Genomic DNA, 18,270 nt, shown 5'->3' with positions numbered 1-18,270 from the left:
GCGGTGCTGTGGGGTGGAGGGATGGAGGAACCCAAACCCCACTGCTGGGGAAGGAGAGGGGTGTGTGACACCGACCCTGGGGGGCTCCAATGGGGTTCTGTCCCCTCGTGGGGTCCCATCATGGCCCCCTAAAGTGGGGTGGTGGGCAGCGATCCCGAGGGTCTCCAATGGGGTTTGTCCCCTCCAGGGGTGGTTCCCATTGTGGTCCCAAGTGTGGGGTGGTGCTATGGGGTAAATGGGGTCACCCTCAGACCCAGCGCTGGGGGGTGGGAACACGGCACAGAAGGGCCCGTGGCACTGATCCTGGGGGTCCCCAATGGGCTCTGACCCCTTATGGGGTCCCAATATGGCCCAATGCGTGGGAGTTGACCCCACTGAGACCCCAAATAAACCTCCATCACAACGAAGGGACAGGAAAATAAAACTCTCTTGGTGGCCCCAAAAGGGCCGGGGGGGTTAAAAGGGCGGCAGAGCAGCTCTGCCCCACAAGGCACGACGTCACCACCCGGCGCTCCCTACAAAAACCCCACAGCACAAAACAGCCCCGAGCTCACCCAGCCCTACAATCCGGGTCCCACTGACAGCGCTGGGATGGCAGCCGGCCCCACAGCCCGCCCCACTGCACAACTGAGAGCCCCCCGAGCCGCCGGGGGGACATTGGGGTGATGGCAGTGGGGGACAGCACCGACCCCAGTGGGTGACATTGCACAGCCCCGCGTCCCATTGGCACATTGACCCCAAAGTGTGGGGAGCCCCCATCCCCTGTGCCCCCTGGGGATGGAGAGACCAAAACCCCAAAGGGATGGGGACACAGAGACCCCAAAGGGATGGGGACACAGGAACCCCAAAGGGATGGGGACTGCAGGCACTGGGGAGCCCCTGCCCCCATATCCCCCAGGGATGGGGACACCAAATCCCACCCAGCACCACAGCATCCCATCCGTGGGGTGGCAGCAGGGGATGGTTGCAGCCCCACAGCCCCAGCTCAGCCCCCATTGCTCGTCCACCCCCCGTTGGCTGTAGGGTCCCTGGGCGCACAACGCGCTGCCCCACAGCTGTTGGGCCGACATCTGGTTGTGCACCACGTCCAGCCCTTTGGGTTTTTAACCCCAAAAGGTCCTTTTGGGGTCCGTGTGGACATCATCCGCCACCGCCTCTATGGGGTGGGCCCCGCGCTGCCTTCCTCCTCCTCCTCCTCCTCCTCCTGTTGCTGTCGGTACCGCCGGCGGCGCTCGCAGCGCGGGCAGGACGCGGTGCTGGCCCAGCAGTCCCGATGGAAAACGGCTCTGCAGTCTTTGCACCTGAGAAAACAAACCCAAACCAATAGGGAACAAACCACGGGGAGGGGGCTGCAGACCCCAACTATAGGCTGCACCCAAAGCCCAGAGACCCACGGAGCGACCCACGGCTGATGGCGAGCAGACAAACAGCAGCACTGCTGGCCGCGCTCCTCCTGCTGCAGATCAGTATGGAGTGGAGCCCAGCTGGAAGTGGAGCCCACCTGGAAGTGGAGCCCACCAGGAAATGGAAATGGAGCCCACCTGGAAGTGGAGTCCATCTGGAAGGGGAAGATGACGTCGCCGCGGGCGCAGATCTGGCAGATGAAGCCGCGCTGTGTGCACAGGTCGCAGCTGTAGACGTGGTGCGATGCAAACTGGATCGCGGAGAGCACAAAGGGCTCAAAGGTGCCATCGGAGATCTGTGGGGCACAGCTGGGTTATTATGGGCCACACCGGGGTGAAATGATCCTCCTGCAATGCTCAGAGCACGAGGTCCCCATCCAAGCCATCCCACTGCACCCCAATCCCATCCCACCCCAACCTAACCCACCCCAACCCAATCCCACCCAAATCCCACTCAAGCCCACCCATCCCAGTCCCATCCCAATCCCTCCCACCACAGCACCATCCCAACTGATCCCATCTGCACACCACTCAACCCATCCCAATCCATTCCATCCCAAAAAATCCCAACCCAACCCCATCCCATCTCATCCCATTCCACCCCAGCACCATCCCACGCCATCCCCACTCGACCCATCCAACTCCATCCCAACCTCATTCAACTTTCATCCATCCCATCCCAACCCCATCACACCCCACCCCAACCAACCCCAATGCAACCCCATCCAACAACCCAGCCCATTCCCACCCATTCCAGTCCCACTCAACCCACCCCATCCCACTCCAACCAAACCCCATCCCACTCCAATCCAATCCCTCGACTCCACTCATCCCATCCCAACCCCATCCCAGCTCAACACAAACCCACCCCAACCTACCCCAACCCCATCCCAACCCAACCAATCCCAACCAATCCCATACCAACCTACCCCAATCCCATCCCAACCAATCCCATCCAATCCCATCCCATCCAATCCCATCCCAACCTAACCAATCCCATCCAATCCCATCCCAACCAATCCCATCCCAACCTAACCAATCCCAACCCAGCCAATCCCAACCAATTCCATCCCAACCTACCCTAATCCCATCCCAACCAATCCCATCCAATCCCATCCCAACCTACCCCATCCCAACCCAACCAATCCCAACCCAACCAATCCCAACCCACCCCAATGCCATCCCAACCAATCCCATCCCAACCCATCCCAACCCAACCAATCCCATTCCACCCCACCCCCATGATTTCAGCCCCAAAGCCGCATTGATGACAGGAAGCCAAGTGAAGAGGAACACAGCGGTGTGAAACCCACAGCTGCAGAGAAAGGCCCCATTCCACGCAGCCCCCCCACGGACACACGGCACGGGGCGCTCACCTGCTGCAGGTCGGCCACGCTGTACTTGTGGGGGCACTCCAGGAGGTAATTCCTGTGATCGAGGCTGCAAATAAGCACAGAGAGGAGCTCGGTGGGAGCTTCCCACATCCCGGAGGGGTGAGGAAGAGCCCACGGGATGATGAAGGCTCCTGGTGACCGTCAAGCTGACGCCGCGCCAAGTCAACGCATCGCAGATCCTGCCATTGAAAACTGTTTGGGAGCAATTCAAAAGGGGGAAAAAGAAATGCTCTCATCTGTTTGCCCAGGTGTTTCCTGTCCAGCCCCAGCCAGGAAAGCGCTTCCTCCGGCCCATCCCCACGCGCCGCCCCATGGACACATGGGGAGCTTCCTCCAGCAGATCCCATGGAGGAGGAAACAGGCCCACATCCCATGGGAACGGCTGGCAGTGCCTGGGGGGGGCTCAGGGACAGCGTGGTTTGGTGGGGGCAGGAAGGGGGCACAGCTTCCATCCGACAGAGCTTGGATGTGGGGAGGAAGTTCTGTGATCTCTGAGGTCCCTTCCGACCCAGCCGTGCTGATTCCATCGCTCTCCCATCTTTTAGGTCCCTTCCGACCCAACTGCGCCACGATTCCATAATTCTGCCATCTTTAAGGTCCCTTCTGATCCAACCACGCCGTGACCCCACAATTCTCCGACCTCCGAGGTCCCCTTTCAACCCCACCACGGCAGCAATGGTGACAGACGGAGCGAGGCTGCCCCCAGCAGCAGCCCCTCGTGTTGCTCACCGCTTGCTCAGCTCCTTCAGGGCGCCGCTGCGGCACACGCTCAGGTAATCCCCCAGCAGCTTCAGCTGCTCCCGGCTCCGGCGGATGCGGCTCATCCTCTCCACGTGGTCATAAAGGCTCTCATTGACCAACTGGAGATCAATCAGAGGCTGCTTACGGATCTGGGTGAGGAACTTCAGCGCCTGACGGCAAACCTACGGCACAGAGAAGGCGGGGGGTCACCCAGAGGGACCCCCAGGTCCACCCCCAGACACGGCTCCGTCCTTCTCACCCCTCTCTTGCTCAGGTCCCAGTTGTGGATGAGGCGTGAGGGGATGACCACCTCGTCGTCCCGGTGGCAGCTGTCGCAGTAGTAGAGCCCGGAGTAGGAGCAGAGTTTGGGTTTGGTGAAGGAGAAGCCGATCTGCCTGGAGCAGCCTTTGGGGAGCAGAGAACAGAAGGTAAGAGGGGACCCCTGGAGCTGTGGGGAAGATGTGGGGTGAGACATGGGGCAGGAAAACCTGGGGAGGGGGTGGATGTGGGGTAAAGCATGTGCCAGGGGGCTGGGGGTTCAGTTAGACCACGACAGATGAATGTCACACACACACATCGTGACCATTCCTGAACCCATCTCACTTTTAATCCATTATTTAGACTCAACACAACTCAACCCAACTCAGTCATTCCATGGCTCTATGATCCTTAAGGTCCTTTCCAACCCAACCCAACTCAACCCAACTGAGCCATTCCATGGTTCTATGATCCTTAGGCTCCCTTCCAACCCAACCCCATTCAACCCAACCACTCCATGGCTCTACAATCCTTAAGGTCCTTTCCAACCCAACCCTACTCAATCCAACCTAACAATTCCATGGCTCTATGATCTTTGAGGTCCCTTCCAAACCATGCCTCTATGGATTTAAAGTGTTTACTCCCCCCTGCCCTTCTTTTAGGACATCACAGCAGCACAACCTACATCCCACCTGCCCACCCCATCACCCGGGGATGGGAGAAGCAAACACTGAGGTGTGCAGCCCCAGGAGAACCCGGTTCAAGTTGGGGAAGAGCTGCAGAGCCCTGACAGCTGCTCCATCCGAACGGAGTCATGAAGACAGGAAAACTCGGTTCTATTTTTAATGGCTTCACTTCTCTAAACCAACCAACGCAGCGTCGGTGGGTCTGTGCTGCCTCAGGAAGAGCCAGGGACACCCCATCACCATCCAGAAAGCTTCAGCATCCACTTATTTGCAACCCGGAGCACCCTGCCAACGTTTTATGGAGCTCAAGTGTTGAATATCAAACAAAGAAGCCCAATGTTTCCTGTCCTACCCCGGCACACTGGGAAAGCACTGCTGTCCTAATGGGTGTCCGGGCTGGAAGGCTGCAGACACCTAAGCAAAGAAATGGGGAAGGGGGGGATGGGTGTCCTCAGTTTGCTGCTCCTCTCTGTTGGTAGGTGGAAGGACACAGCCTGGGGGGGAAGGCAGAGACCGAGCAATGGAAAATATGGAACAAAAAAGATGAAGGAAGAACCTGCCGGAGGGGATGAGAAACGCAGCTGAAGCGAGAGGAAAGCTGAAGCTTAATGATCTCAGCAAGGTACAGAACAAATTATAGCTCCCAGAGAGGTCAGTGGGTGTTCTGCTATTAGACCAAGAGGCGGTGGTGGAAGGTCGAGCGAGCGCTGCACCAACCAGCCCGTCACACCCAGAGCAGCCTTACTGGAAAAACTGCCCTGCTGCACGGCATTGCTTTCAGCACAGCTTCCTTGTGGACCATGGGGGTCCATCAGCTCCACCTGAGGTCGCTCAGAGCCAATCTATTGCCCACCCTGCATAGATCTCAGGCAGCACCCCAGCAGAGCGCGGTTTGATGCACTGGGGGGGATGGGGATGGAGATTTGGCACCGGGGGATCCTCCCTGTGCCAAAGACACCACAAAATCTGGCCCTGAAGCCCAAAAGCACCGCCATCACCTCGTTAACCTGAACGCACACAACGCACAGCTGGGTTCCTCACTGCAAACCAGCCCCATCTACCTGCGCAGATGAAGCTCTGCGAGTCCAACCCCTTCTCCACGGGGATGGCCACCAGGTACTGCAACAAGAAGCCGTTCTCCTTCACCATGCTCTTCAGCAGCACCTGGGAATGGCCGTCCAAGCTGCCCCCGAGGGTCAGTGCCTCCTCGGCTGCCTCCAGGTAGGAGCCCAGCACGGCTCGCACCAGCTCCCTCCACTCTGCGGCCTCCTGCGCGCTCTCAGCCTGCAGTTTGAGCACAGCTTTGGAGGTGATCACCTTGAAGAAGGAGGGTCCCCCCAGGCTGGTGTCAGGGAGGATGTCCTGGATGGTCTCTATGCCGTAGCTGTTGCTTAAGATTTTGTCGTTGTTCCTCACTTTAAAGCACTTTAAGGTCTCCAGCGAGAGGGAAAAGATAAAAGGGACCCACATCTTATCTACGTCCGCGTACAGAACGGACTCTTTGATGGCATCCAGCTCTGGTTTGTGGGATAAGGTCCAATCCAAGCCGTTCCCAGCTGTCTCCCACTGCAGCGGCACGCAGGGCTCGCAGCCATCCCCGCCGTCCTCAGCGCACTCCAGCGTCTCCCACTCCTCCTCCTCCAGCTGCGGGCGGCATTTCCGCAGCGCCTCGCGGATGCGATCCAGCCAGTCCTCAGCCTCATCCCTGGACGGAGCCCTCAAGCAAAGCTTCTTCCCCAGGAAAACCAGCTCGAAACGCCCGTCCGAATGCGTCAGCGCCAGCGACTCACAGCGCAGCAGGGAGAAGCTCTCCACGCAGATACGGTCCTCGTGGTCCAGGAAGAGCCGCAGCTCCAGCGGTGACAGCTCGCAGGAGAACTCCTTCCAGATGCCCATGGCGCCGCGTCGCTCCAGGGTGCCCAGCTTTAGGAGACCCCGAAAAGGGTTGGAGAGACCTGGGGGGAAAAGGGGATGGTTCGGTGTGACCCGGAGTCCCAGTGAGCCAGGAGGTGGCTCTGTGCAAGCAGAGGAACCGAGGCTTTGGTGGGAGATGGATGGAGATCCCAGTGGAATATAGGTTAGGGATCTTGGTGGAATATTGGAAGGGGATCCCAATGGAATAAGGAATGGGGCAGGAGTTTGGAGGACTGGCTTTGCTGCGCCCCATTGTGATCCATACACATTTTTGAGGCTAAGGAGGGTGTAAAGGAAATCTGTGCCGTGTGGGGCAGCGGCACCCAGAGCATCACATCCCCTCTCACGTGTCCCAGCATTGAGCATAGGCTCAGCAGTGCCACACAGAGCCACCACCCGTGGGGTTCTCAGCTCTGCCAGCACTCAGCAATGAGCTGCTCCCAAATGGGCGACGGCTCCGACTCCCCACTGGACCCACAGCGGGGCTATGGGGCACACGTACCCATCTGCCGGCGATGCACCACGCTGAAACCCTTCTGCTCCCTCTCAGGGGACAGCCTGGGGCCCTGCGGGGACGGCCTTTCCAAATCCAAAGCACTGAGCAGCCCTGAGGTCGGGCCCCCCCCGTCCCCATCCGGCACAAAGCCGTTGGGATCAGCTGGGATTTCATCGCTGTCTCCTGCTGAAGGTCTGTAGAAATCATCTTCCGAGATCCAGCTCTTCCTATTCTGTTATAAAAGAGATGCAACAGAACCAAATAGCCACCAACCAACTCAAACACACACATCCACTGCCACCCCACGCACAGCCAGCACAGCCAGCTGGGCTGCTTGGGCACATCCAGGCAGGGACACAAAGTGTGGCACACGGGGACACGGTTTGGTGGGCATGGGGGGGAAGGATTTGGGTGGATGGATGGGCTTGGAGATCTTGGAGGTCTCCTCCAGCCTGAATGACTCTACATGTGGGCACAGTGGGATGGGCTGGAGTTGGAACTGAGAGCACAGAAACACACTCGGGTTGGTTCTCTCCCCCTAAAACAACAAAGGGGAGCTCAATAATGTTGGCTCCCACCAGGACCGACCCTCCTTTGCCTCCCAAGGGCACTTTATCCCAACCACAAACAAAAGCACGGTGGGAATCGGCAGCAAAGAGAAGAGCAGGAGGTGTTGGAAGGCCTTGTTTACGCTGGGCTGAGGAATGCAGGTTGCTCTGTGAGTCATGCCAGAGCTGGAGGGGGTTTCCTGTTGACACCGTATGTTATCCATAGATTAGTCAGGCTGGCCCCAGGCCAGGAGGAAGCGCTGGAGACTGGGGAGAGCTGGGAAGGAGCCAAAGGAAGGCGGACCCAAAGGAGAGATGCTGGGGGGGGGGGGGTGGGATGTGCATCCCCCCCCTCATTGTGCTGGGGGCTGTCAGCTCAGACCCAGCATCCCCAGGACGGCTCAGTGGGATCTGGGATGCTGAGAGTGGATTTGGGCATTATTTACACCAGAAATGCTGCTGGCAGCTCTGGAGATGAATGCTTGGAGCCCAGCAACGCTGCCAACCTCTTCACCACCCCTCCCCATGAGAGCAGGAAGGATAACATGAGAACTGTGCAGACTGTGACACCTACCGGGCAGCCCGGCAGTGGGGAGCAGAGCGATTTGGCAGCAGGGCTGTGCAGCACACTGCCTGCCTTCCCCTCATCCACGCTCCTTGGGGTTGGGATGCTGTCCTCATCCTGCTGAGCAGCGCAGCCATCAGCTGCTGGTGGGGAAGATGGAGGGTGGGTTTCCTCGGGGGTCGGAGGGGAGCAGCCCAGCACGGCCGGGATGAGCCGCTCCGATGGAGCACCAAAGCTTGGCTCAGCTTTCCTGAACTCGGAGAGCACCCTTGGGAGAGAAGCAGCAGTGAGCAGAAAGGGGGGCGTGCGCCCTCAAAGTCCCCACAAAGGATGCCCTTCCTAACGAGGTGAGGGGATTTTAATTAGCTAACAGGGTGAGCTAATGGAGCCCAGCTGCTGCCAAACTCGGTGGCTGTTTGCAGGCATTCCCACGGCTCAGACCAAACCAGGGTCAGGCTGAGAATTGAGTCACGGGTTCTACATTGGGATTATCATCCCTGCCCAGCGCCACGAGCAGGTGACAGCACTGCGAGGGATGGGAAGAGCAGAGCTCTAAGCCACGGCAAACAGCCGAGCTGTTGGCAGCATCAGCTTCAAGTGCTCCAAAGCTCCTAACGAGCCTGGGCTGAGCTGCAGCCAAAACAGGCTTAAAGATACGGCCGTGCTGCTTCTTTTTGCCTTCCAGGCTGCTCCCAAGAGGAAAATGTTAAACAGAGAGAGGCTGCAGGGAGAAAACAAGAGGTGAGGAGGGGACTCACTCTTGCAGTGACCTGTCCAGGTCCTCGGCCGTGGCCGTGCCCAGGTCGGAGTCGCAGGACAGCGGCTCGGGGCTGCGGGCGCAATGGGGCTGAGCGCTGTCGGAGCCCAGGCTGGAGGACAGCTGGGATGAACCCGTGGTGTTCAAGCTCAACGAGGACGACGTCCGCTTGGGTTTGTCGCCAGCCTTACCGATGGGCAGCACCGAGGGCTGGATTTCAATCTCATCAGAGCCTGAAGATTGAGAGATGGAACCCAGAGATGCTTTTCTCTGCGGTTCGGCCGTCGGGGGCTCCAGCAGGTCGGATACGGGGCACAGCCCTGACAGGGACAGCGGGGTGACGGTCCATTCATTGAGCACAGCTGACTTATAGGACAGCTGGAAGGTGAGGGACGACAAGCCCTGCAGGTAGCTCAGCAGGAACTCGCACTCCTCGGCATCCAGGAGCAGCGCTGTGGGCTGGTAGAAGTCGGGCAGTCGGGACGGTTCGCGCAGCAGCAGCTTCAGGTAACATTCCACCAAGCCATCGTTCAGAGCCAGCCTCAGCCAGGCCCGGCAGCGACCCACGTCCGTGGTGATGAAAAGGAGTTGTTCCAGCTCCGAGATGATGTTCCTGTTTGGAGGGAGAGAGAAAGGAAATAAGAGCGGGCTGTGAGGGATGCGCTCCCATGGAGCTGCGTTACGGGGCCGCGGTTTCCTATGGGGAAAAACATCAGCCCTACAATTGACCCTACAGATCTATGGGGTTCAGCCACTCCTGGGTGCTGCCCTTCTGCCTGGAGGCATCTCCCTGCTTTCACTTGGGGAAGGGAGCAGAAAACCCATTGGTGTCACCCACTGGTGTCACCCATTGGTGTCACCCATCGGTGTCACCCATTGGTGTCACCCATTGGTGCCCACCATGCATCTGAGTGCTGCAGCAAGGCAAAAGGAGCGCAGGGGTGTTGTGTGCAGCTCTCCAGCCGCCCTCACTGCCCTCATTTTGGCTGCTTTTCCCCCCAAAAATCCCTGCCTGCCCCCAACTCACTGCTGGGAATAACAGGGCAGGTTGGTCGGCTTGGAGGGGCAGTGGAAAAACACCTTCAGAGGGCACAGAACCATCCTGCACAGCACTGAAGTGCCCTCATCATCCACTCTATTCACTGCTGAGCAGCCCATGGGGCTGGGGGGGATCTCAGACCTGTCTGTGTATGGGATATTGTTTCACCTTTCAGGTCCCAACACCCTCTGAGGTCACACAGCTTCAGCTGAAGGGTGCAGAGCAGGAGCAGCTCCTGCCAGCCACGCAAACCCCCCCAACCCAATTCAGAGGGCAGAAAAACAAGCGTGGGGACGCACCGGTGTGTGATGCTCTTCAGCAGGGCCCAGAAAACAGGCTGGGGGAGCAGCAGCCGGCCGCCTGCTTTCTTCCCTTTGCCTCCTGCTTCCGTCCTGATGTGCTTCGCCTTCAGCCCGTGCACAAAGACGGCCTCCAGGGCGCTGCACAAGGTGTTGGCGTTCCCATCATCGCTGGTCACCACGGCGTCCGAGGAGACGTATTGCTTCTGCAGGGCCTTGATGGAGCTCACCAGCTGCTTCTTGATCAGCTGCAGAGAGGGAGGAGCAGGGTTAGATTGTAGGGGCAGGAATAAGGGCAGCAATGGTGGGGGGACACGGGGATGCAAGCAACGGGGATGCTGAGCTGCAAGCTATAGGGACACTGCGCTGCAAGGAAGTGGGGTGCGAGCAACTGTGAAGCTGGGCTGCAAGATATGGGGACACTGAGCTGTAAGCAACTGGGAAATTGTGCTGCAAACAAGAGGGATGGTGGGCTGCAAGCAAACGGGACCCAAATCTGCAAGCAACCAGGAAGCTGAGCTGTAATCTATGGGGGTGCTGGGCTGTGAGCAACTGGGATATAGGGCTGCAAGCTCTGGGGAAGTCAAGCTGCAAGCAACTGGGATGCAGGGCTCAAGGTTTGGGGATGCTGAACTGCAAGCAACTGGGACAGCAGGCTGCAAGCAATGCCATCAAGCCATGGGGATGCTGGGCTGCAAGCAAGCAGGACGTCAGGCTGCAGGCAACTGGGATGCTGGGCTGCAAGCAATGTGCCCTGAATGTTTTGCCAGCGCCCAAACGCTGTTTGCAGCCGTAGCTGAAGGCCACGTGCCATAACCCTGCTGTGCAGCCCCTCATCTTGCAGCCTAATGCAACAGCAGAGTGCAAACCAAGCTGCGTGCCACGCATGGAGTGCCCTGCAGCAGGGGACGGAGATGCACGCAGCACTGCGGCACCCCCAGCAATGCCCACATCCCGCAGGGTCTGCACGTCCCACATGCAGCTGCAAAGGGCTTTAAGCACCACCCGAGAGCATCAGCACGTCCCAGCAGTGCCAGCAGGTCCTTGGTGTGTGCTGAAGGGCCAGGAGCAACAAACAGCTCACCTGGATGACTTCCTTGGGGTCATCGACGTGGCTCGAATGCATCTCAGCTGCTGCTCCCACCCGCGGTCACATGTCACCTGTGGGTCACACAGCAGGTCAGTTGGATGGGGGGCACTTTGGGGGGCGGGCGACAATTCAGCTCTGCCCCATTCCTGGCAGCACAGAAACCCCACAAAGCATTTGGATTGCACCCTGTGCAGCACCCGGCTGTGCGTGGAGGTGTGGGAGCAAAGCAGCACGGCTGCAGCTCAGCTCAGCTCCATCCCACTCATCTGCCTCTGGGCCCAACGGGCAGCTCCAGCTCCAGCTGCACAAAGCACTGCAAAGAGCCGCTGGGCTCAGAGAGGAAACGTTCCCCCAATGCTCGCTATGGAAGCAGCGGGCAGAGCCCCAGCGGAGCTTTGGTTCAGCTGTGTGCTTCCATCCCATCAGCTCCCACAGCAAAGGGCAGTCGTGGAGGTGACCCAAACCCTGAGCAAGAGCAGCAAACCCCAGGAACAACCTCAGATTCAAAGGAAGGACCCCCCAGATCCCAGGCAACAACTCCAAGTCCCAAGCGAGGCCCCCAGATCCCAAAAAGAAACCCCAAATCCAAAGGAAGAACCTCAAATCGCAGCCCCAAGCAGCCCCAGCTGCCCCCTGACAACCAACCCCACGTCGGTCAGAGTTCACCAGGCGAAAAGAAACCATTTTCTTATAGGAAAAGAAACCATTTCCAGCACCTCTCATCACGAGATTTCCCCTTCGGGGTTGCAACACAGACCGACGGCAGCGCAGAGCTTTGCAGAACCCCCAACCCCACAGCGCCCTGCTGCAGGGCCATGAAGGGACAGCAATGCAGCCAGACAGCAATGCAACCAGGCAGCAATGCAACCAGGCAGCAATGCAACCAGGCAGCAACGCAGGGAGGCAGCAACGCAGGGAGGCAGCAATGCAGCCAGACAGCAATGCAACCAGACAGCAATGCAACCAGACAGCAACGCAGGCAGCACTGCCCACCCTGCTGTCCCCACTGAGCAGTGGCAGCAGCACAGCTCTGCACTGCTGCTGCTTGGCGTGGGATGCAGCTCGGAGCTCCCAGCAGCACAACCAGCCTGACCTGTTTGCTCCAGCTCAGCCACGGGCTGTGGGGCTGCTGCTCCTCCCTGCAGGGATGCAGCCCTATGGAAGGTCCCTTATCGCCGCGCACCCGATGTGGGGTGGAGGTGTGAGCTCACAGCTGAGCATCGGTGCTGCCTCCCCACCCTGCAGAGCTGAGAGAGAGAAATCAAACAGGAAGCAAGCGGTGCGGTTACCCAGCGAGGCAGCAGAGCCGTGTGCTCAGCGTGGGGCTCCGTCCCGGAGCTCTGTGCTCTCCCAACGAGTTACAAACAGCAGCAGCACGTTGCAGGTGTTGGAAAACACGAGCGTTGCGGTGCCGGTGAGTCAGGGCTGCAAAAGGGAACAGCTCATTTTCCAAGCATGAGCACAGCTCAGCACACAGCCAGAGCTCTGCTGGGATGGGCTGTGCATGGAGGACAGCTCAGCCTGCCCCACAGACCCACAGCTGTGGGACAGCAGCTCCGATCCCAGCCCCTTCCCAACCCCATCACCTCCCACTGTGGGGCCGAGATCTGCCCTATAACAGCCGGCTGTTCCACGCTGAGCCTTTGGTCACAGGGCAGCATTTATAGGGCTGAGTCACAGCGAGGGGAGGGGACGGTCTGTGGGGTCAGGGAGTGCTGAGAGTGGGGAGACTCATGGCTGCCCAGAGAGCTCAGGGTCTGCAGGGCAGGAAGGGCAGAACTCGAATAACCCTAATGGCACAGAGAGGGAATGGGACACAGAGAGGGAACGGGGCACAGAGAGGGAACGGGGCACAGAGAGGGAATGGGGCACAGTGCGGCCTGCAATGCCGACCCCACTTTGGGGTATGGGACCTGTGGGGTGGGAGGCCAACACGGCCTCACAGGGCCTATGGGGTACAAGGTCTGTGTCAGCCTAGGGGCACACAGCCCATGGGACGCAATGCCTACAGCAGCCCCACAGCTGGCAATGGGTCCATAGGACCTACAGCAGCCCCACAGCAGGCAGCAGTGGGTCTATAGGGCCTACAACAGCCCCACAGCAGGCAATGGCCCTATAGGGCCTACAGCAGGCCCAACGCAGGCCCAGCACCCACAGGGCCTACATCAGCCCCACAGGGTCCCGCCGCTCGCAGCTCACGATGCCTACAGCAGCCCCACGGCGCAGAGGCGGCCCCGCACTGTCCTCCAGCCGCCATGTTGCCCGTCCGGTCCCGCCGTGCAGCGATGCGGGCAGCGCAGCCCCCGGCCCGGCCCGGCCCGACCCGCTCCCCCCTCTCGCCCCGCCCGCCGCTGCCGCTCACCGCCTGCGCGCCCCGGCCGGGAAACCCGGAAGTGGCGGCTGCGCGCCACGCCTCTTCGTGACGTCATCGCGCAAAATGGGCGGCGCCAAGCGGGAGGCCACGCCCACTAGGCGGGTGGGGGCGGGGCTTGGAGCGGGATGGCGCGATGGGGGGGGGGGAGGAGAGCACGTGGGGGAGCGGGGATGGGATGGGATGTGTGTGAACAGCTGAGTGTGCACGGACACCACATAGAACAGCCCATAGAACACCCCATAGAACACCCTATAGAGCACCCCATAGAACATCCCATATAACGCCCTATAGAACACCCCATAGAACACCCTACAGAACACCCCATAGATCACCCTACAGAACACCCCATAGATCACCCCATAGAACACCCCATAGAACACCCCATAGATCACCCTATGTAACACCCCATAGAACACCCCATAGAACACCCTACAGAACACTCTATATAACACCCCATAGAACACCCCATAGATCACCCCATAGAACACTACAGCCTTTAATAGCAAACACAGCGGAGCGCTCCATCCCATTGTGCCGCACATCACCCCACGCTGGTTCCGTGTCGCCATCTCCTTTCTGATGGGCCGTTATGGGCTGGAGTCGTTGGGGCTGCGCTGCTCCTCGGCGGCCGTGCCCGCCCTATAGGGGTGAAGGGCCGCGGGCAGATGGAGCCCGTTCGCTCGGGGTGGGGTTTGGGGTCGGACGTGGCCGCCGTCCGTCCTTACATCGGCTTCGTCCCGCTGAACAGCTCCTCTTCCTCCTCCCCTCCTTCCTCCCCCGGCTCCCGGTACAGCCGATGGATCGATTCCTTCTGCCGCTCATCCAGGGGCAGGTAAAGCTCTCGGAGCCACCGCGGCTCGTCCTTCATGCGCTCGGCAGAGTGAGACCCCTGGGAAGCAGCAGGGAAGGGGGACGTGTCAGCACGGGGCAGCAGTGGGGCAGCTATAGGGCAGCTATGGTGCAGCTATAGGGCAGCTATAGGGCAGCAGTGGTGCAGCTATGGTGCAGCTATAGGGCAGCTATAGGGCAGCAGTGGGGCAGCTATAGGGCAGCTATAGGGCAGCAGTGGGGCAGCTATAGGGCAGCTATAGGGCAGCAGTGGGGCAGCTATGGTGCAGCTATGGTGCAGCTATAGGGCAGCAGTGGGGCGGCTATAGGGCAGCAGTGAGGCAGCCACGGTGCAGCTATAGGGCAGCAGTGGGGCAGCTATAGGGCAGCTATGGGGCAGCAGTGGGGCAGCTATAGGGCAGCAGTGGGGCAGCTATAGGGCAGCTATAGGGCAGCAGTGGGGCAGCTATAGGGCAGCTATGGGGCAGCTATAGGGCAGCAGTGGGGCAGCTATAGGGCAGCTATAGGGCAGCAGTGGTGCAGCTATGGTGCAGCTATAGGGCAGCTATAGGGCAGCAGTGGGGCAGCTATAGGGCAGCTATAGGGCAGCAGTGGGGCAGCTATAGGGCAGCTATAGGGCAGCTATAGGGCAGCAGTGGGGCAGCTATAGGGCAGCTATGGGGCAGCTATGGTGCAGCTATAGGGCAGCTATAGGGCAGCTATGGGGCAGCAGTGGGGCAGCTATAGGGCAGCTATAGGGCAGCAGTGGGGCAGCTATGGTGCAGCTATGGTGCAGCTATAGGGCAGCTATAGGGCAGCAGTGGGGCAGCTATGGTGCAGCTATAGGGCAGCTATAGGGCAGCAGTGGTGCAGCTATGGTGCAGCTATGGGGCAGCTATAGGACAGCAGTGGGGCAGCAGTGGGGCAGCTATAGGGCAGCTATAGGGTAGCAGTGGGGCAGAGCACGCTGCCATCACCTGTGCCCCATTCCTGCGCCATCGGCGGGGCAGCAGCTTCCGAAAGGACCTGAAACTAAAGGAGAAAAAAGGATAAACAGGCCCAGAATGTGGGTGCGGGGTCCATTCGGGGGTGATGAGTTAATGATGAGTTAATTACCATCTCCATTGCGACTTGCTGGTGCTGTGGGGCTGGGAGGCGGCTGTAGGTTTGGGGCAGCAGACCTGGAGGAGGAGAGAGGAGTCCCAAGGTCAGGATGTGCTGCTAAAATGGGGCTGAGATGTGGGCATGTGCTGAGATCAGAGCTGGGATAAGAGCAGAGCATGGCAGGGGGGGCTGTGGGGCTGGAGTGGTGGGGAGATGTGGGGCTGGGGAGATGTGGGGCTGGGGAGATGTGGGGCTGGGGAGATGTGGGGCAGGGGAGATGTGGGGCTGGGGAGATGTGGGGCAGGGGGAGGCAGTGATGACAGCCCCGAAGGAGATGGGGAAGGAAAGCTGTGCAGTGCAGCCCCAGATGATGGGGTATGGCCAACTATGGGCACTATCAGCCCCACAGCCCCTTTGATGCCCACGGGTGCTATGGGGCAGACAGACTCTGCCCCCCGTGCTTGGCTGGGATGCAGCGCCGTGCCCACCTCGATGAGGCAGATGGCAGTGAGGTAAGCGGTGATGATGAGAGACACCAGCACAGCCAGGAGGATCCTCCTGCTGGAATGGCGTGGTGCTGCGTGCTGGGACAGAGAGAAAAGCACAGGGACAGGGCAGCCGTCCCCACTGCCACCCCTATAGGATCCCACTGCCACCCCTATAGGATCCCACTGCCACCCCTATAGGATCCCATTCCCTCCCTATAGGATCCCACTGCCACCCCTACAGGATCCCATTCCCTCCCTATAGGATCCCACTGCCACCCCTATAGGATCCCATTGCCAACCCCTATAGGATCCCACTGCCACCCCTATAGGATCCCATTGCCACCCCTATAGGATCCCACTGCCACCCCTATAGGATCCCACTGCCACCCCTATAGGATCCCATTGCCAACCCCTACAGGATCCCACTGCCACCCCTATAGCATCCCATTGCCACCCCTACAGGATCCCATTCCCCCCCTATAGGATCCCATTCCCCCCCTGTAGGATCCCATTCCCCCCCTGTAGGATCCCATTGCCACCCCTATAGGATCCCATTGCCAGCCCCACATGACCCCATTCCCCCCCTACACGATCCCATTGCCACCCCATATGATCCCATTTGTTCTTCCCTACCTCCGCTGTTCTGTTCCTGCTCTCTGTGCTGGCAGAGCTGTTCGCCCCCATCACACACTGCTCTGTGTGTCTCTCCCTGCCCATCAGCCCCACCAGCCGCACTGTGTGTTCCAGCATCTTGGTGCAGTGTGGCTGCAGGTGGGGCAGGCGACAGTCCTTCCTTACAGCTCGTGCCACGCGGGCAACGAAACCCCGCAGGGCTCCATTGGGGACCATTGAGCGCAGGCGTCGCTCCACTTTGCTCTCAAAGAGCTCTCCTTCCATCGCTGCATCCTCATCCCTGCTGCCTGCAGCACTGTGCTTCCTGGGGCCGTGGGCCGCTTCCTTTGCTTGCAGGACCTTGTGCGCTGCAGGTCCTGGCAGCTGCGAGGCCGTGCTTTGCTGCTCCTCCTTCAGCTCTATTGCTGGCAAATGGACTTTCCCCCCTCCGTGCTCGCTCTCCCGGCCCATACGCTGACCTGCGTGCTGATGGGGGCTGATCCTATTGGAGCTGATCCTATTGGAGCTGATCCTATTGGAGCTGCTGAGGTCCCCATTGGCACTGTGGGGTCTGGGGGTGCCATTCAGCGTTAGGGTTTCTTTGTCTCCCAGTGACGCGTTGTGGTTGATGCGCAGCGCTGTGCCCTGCCGTGCTGCTCTCCTCAGCTCTGCTCGCATCTCTGCTGGGGATCCCACGCGAGCTGCAAGGAGAGCACGGCAGAGTGGGTGTGTGGGGAGATGGAGGGTGCAGGAGGGTGCTGAGAGCAAGGGAACACACTGAGCCTGCAGCGGGGAGCATCACACGCAGCATTACCCCTGTTGGTGCTGGGCAGAGCCACGTGCTTGGGAGCATGACAGGTTATTAAGGTTGGGGCCTTTCTGCTGTGCAGGAGATGGGAAATGGGGCAGTGAGGATGCCCTGGCCATGCAATGAGGTTTGCTCGTCCTTATCCTGCTAGCAAATGGCACCACTGTGCTGTGCTGATATGGGAAGGGTCTGTGGGGGATGTGTGTGGTTTGTGAGCAGGCTGTGCCTCCCCTGCTTGGGGCACACACTGTGTCCTCAGCCGTGTTGGTAACCCACGTTTGGATTGTCTAGGAGGGAACTCACACAACACAGCCAGCAGCTCCCAGAGCTGGGGGGGCTGAGGAGCCCACCCCAATGGGATGCAATGCTGGAAGCCTACCGCACTGTGGGCTGCTGGCACACAGCTCCTTGCTGTGGAAGTGGATGCTCCTGCACAGCGACTCAGCAGCACGGCCCTCCCGGCAGAGGCAGCAGGCAGCAGCTCGGGGCACTTTGCTGCAGAGAAGGGGGAGAAAAGCTCCGTTGCTCGATGTGCTCAGAGCTTTGGCAAAGCAATACAGTGAGGTTCTGACTGCCAGAAGGAGAGGCTGGGGGTCCTCAATGAGAAATGCTTGTGGGGTGGGGGGGCGTTCTGATTGAAGAGGGCAGCTTTCCCAAGTGGAATGTACATTCCAGCACTGCGTTCTGCTGGCAGCTGGAGCCCCGGTGTTACTCACAGCATCTCCAGACGGGCTGGGCTCAGGAGGAGTTTGAGCACTGCCAGCTGCGACACACGCGTTGCTCCCAGGTCACTGCGAGGGATTGGGAAAGCACGTTGAATTTGCAAGGCACGGTATGGGAGAGAGCCCGGATCCTTGTGGGAGAGA

General features: G+C 59.7%; 2 protein-coding genes across 6 annotated transcripts; both read right to left on the bottom strand.

Annotated features, from left to right (window-relative positions):
* Window positions 1–409: 409 nt before the first annotated feature.
* PLEKHM1 (pleckstrin homology and RUN domain containing M1) lies at window positions 410–13,606 on the bottom strand. Of its 3 annotated transcripts, none has more exons than XM_072356444.1 (13): window positions 13,553–13,600; window positions 12,284–12,437; window positions 11,185–11,261; window positions 10,101–10,348; window positions 8,764–9,375; window positions 8,015–8,273; window positions 6,899–7,124; window positions 5,544–6,437; window positions 3,798–3,943; window positions 3,527–3,720; window positions 2,780–2,843; window positions 1,542–1,699; window positions 410–1,301 (listed from the first exon to the last, which is right to left on the bottom strand). In XM_072356444.1, the coding sequence occupies exons 3-13, from the start codon at window positions 11,224–11,226 to the stop codon at window positions 1,157–1,159; spliced, it is 2,988 nt and encodes a 995-aa protein (XP_072212545.1). In that variant the 5' UTR covers window positions 11,227–11,261; window positions 12,284–12,437; window positions 13,553–13,600; the 3' UTR covers window positions 410–1,156. The 3 variants fall into 3 exon arrangements, with proteins under 3 accessions (XP_072212545.1, XP_072212542.1, XP_072212543.1); XM_072356441.1 differs by lacking the exon at window positions 12,284–12,437 and adding an exon at window positions 12,480–12,615 and having other exon boundaries at window positions 13,553–13,592; XM_072356442.1 differs by lacking the exon at window positions 12,284–12,437 and having other exon boundaries at window positions 13,553–13,606.
* A 431-nt stretch (window positions 13,607–14,037) lies between these two features.
* Window positions 14,038–17,408, bottom strand: LRRC37B (leucine rich repeat containing 37B). Of its 3 annotated transcripts, XM_072356447.1 has the most exons (6): window positions 16,618–17,408; window positions 15,985–16,080; window positions 15,509–15,573; window positions 15,370–15,424; window positions 14,290–14,453; window positions 14,038–14,203 (listed from the first exon to the last, which is right to left on the bottom strand). In XM_072356447.1, exons 1-6 carry the CDS (start codon window positions 17,272–17,274, stop codon window positions 14,152–14,154), a joined length of 1,089 nt encoding a protein of 362 aa, XP_072212548.1. In that variant the 5' UTR covers window positions 17,275–17,408; the 3' UTR covers window positions 14,038–14,151. The 3 variants fall into 3 exon arrangements, with proteins under 3 accessions (XP_072212548.1, XP_072212549.1, XP_072212550.1); XM_072356448.1 differs by lacking the exon at window positions 15,985–16,080 and having other exon boundaries at window positions 16,618–17,349; XM_072356449.1 differs by lacking the exons at window positions 15,370–15,424; window positions 15,509–15,573; window positions 15,985–16,080 and having other exon boundaries at window positions 16,618–17,349.
* Between the last annotated feature and the right edge of the window lie 862 nt (window positions 17,409–18,270).

The sequence above is a fragment of the Excalfactoria chinensis genome, chromosome 24 (genome assembly GCF_039878825.1).
Source record: "Excalfactoria chinensis isolate bCotChi1 chromosome 24, bCotChi1.hap2, whole genome shotgun sequence".
Lineage (NCBI taxonomy): Eukaryota > Metazoa > Chordata > Aves > Galliformes > Phasianidae > Excalfactoria > Excalfactoria chinensis.
The sequence above is the reverse complement of the archived record's forward strand: the minus strand, read 5'-3'. Positions and strand labels throughout refer to the sequence as shown.

Excerpts from the sequence above, each read along its gene's own strand:
- LRRC37B (XM_072356447.1), bottom strand. The coding sequence starts at position 17,274 with ATGCGAGCAGAGCTGAGGAGAGCAGCACGGCAGGGCACAGCGCTGCGC. Across the intron at positions 15,574-15,984 it reads CTGCCATCTGCCTCATCGAG|GTCTGCTGCCCCAAACCTAC; the intron begins GTGGGCACGGCG and ends CTCCTCCTCCAG. Across the intron at positions 14,204-14,289 it reads TTCAGCGGGACGAAGCCGAT|GGCGGGCACGGCCGCCGAGG; the intron begins GTAAGGACGGAC and ends TCACCCCTATAG.
- PLEKHM1 (XM_072356442.1), bottom strand. The coding sequence starts at position 11,226 with ATGCATTCGAGCCACGTCGATGACCCCAAGGAAGTCATCCAG. Across the intron at positions 3,721-3,797 it reads GGGACCTGAGCAAGAGAGGG|GTTTGCCGTCAGGCGCTGAA; the intron begins GTGAGAAGGACG and ends TCTGTGCCGTAG. Across the intron at positions 1,700-2,779 it reads GCGTGGCCGACCTGCAGCAG|ATCTCCGATGGCACCTTTGA; the intron begins GTGAGCGCCCCG and ends TGTGCCCCACAG.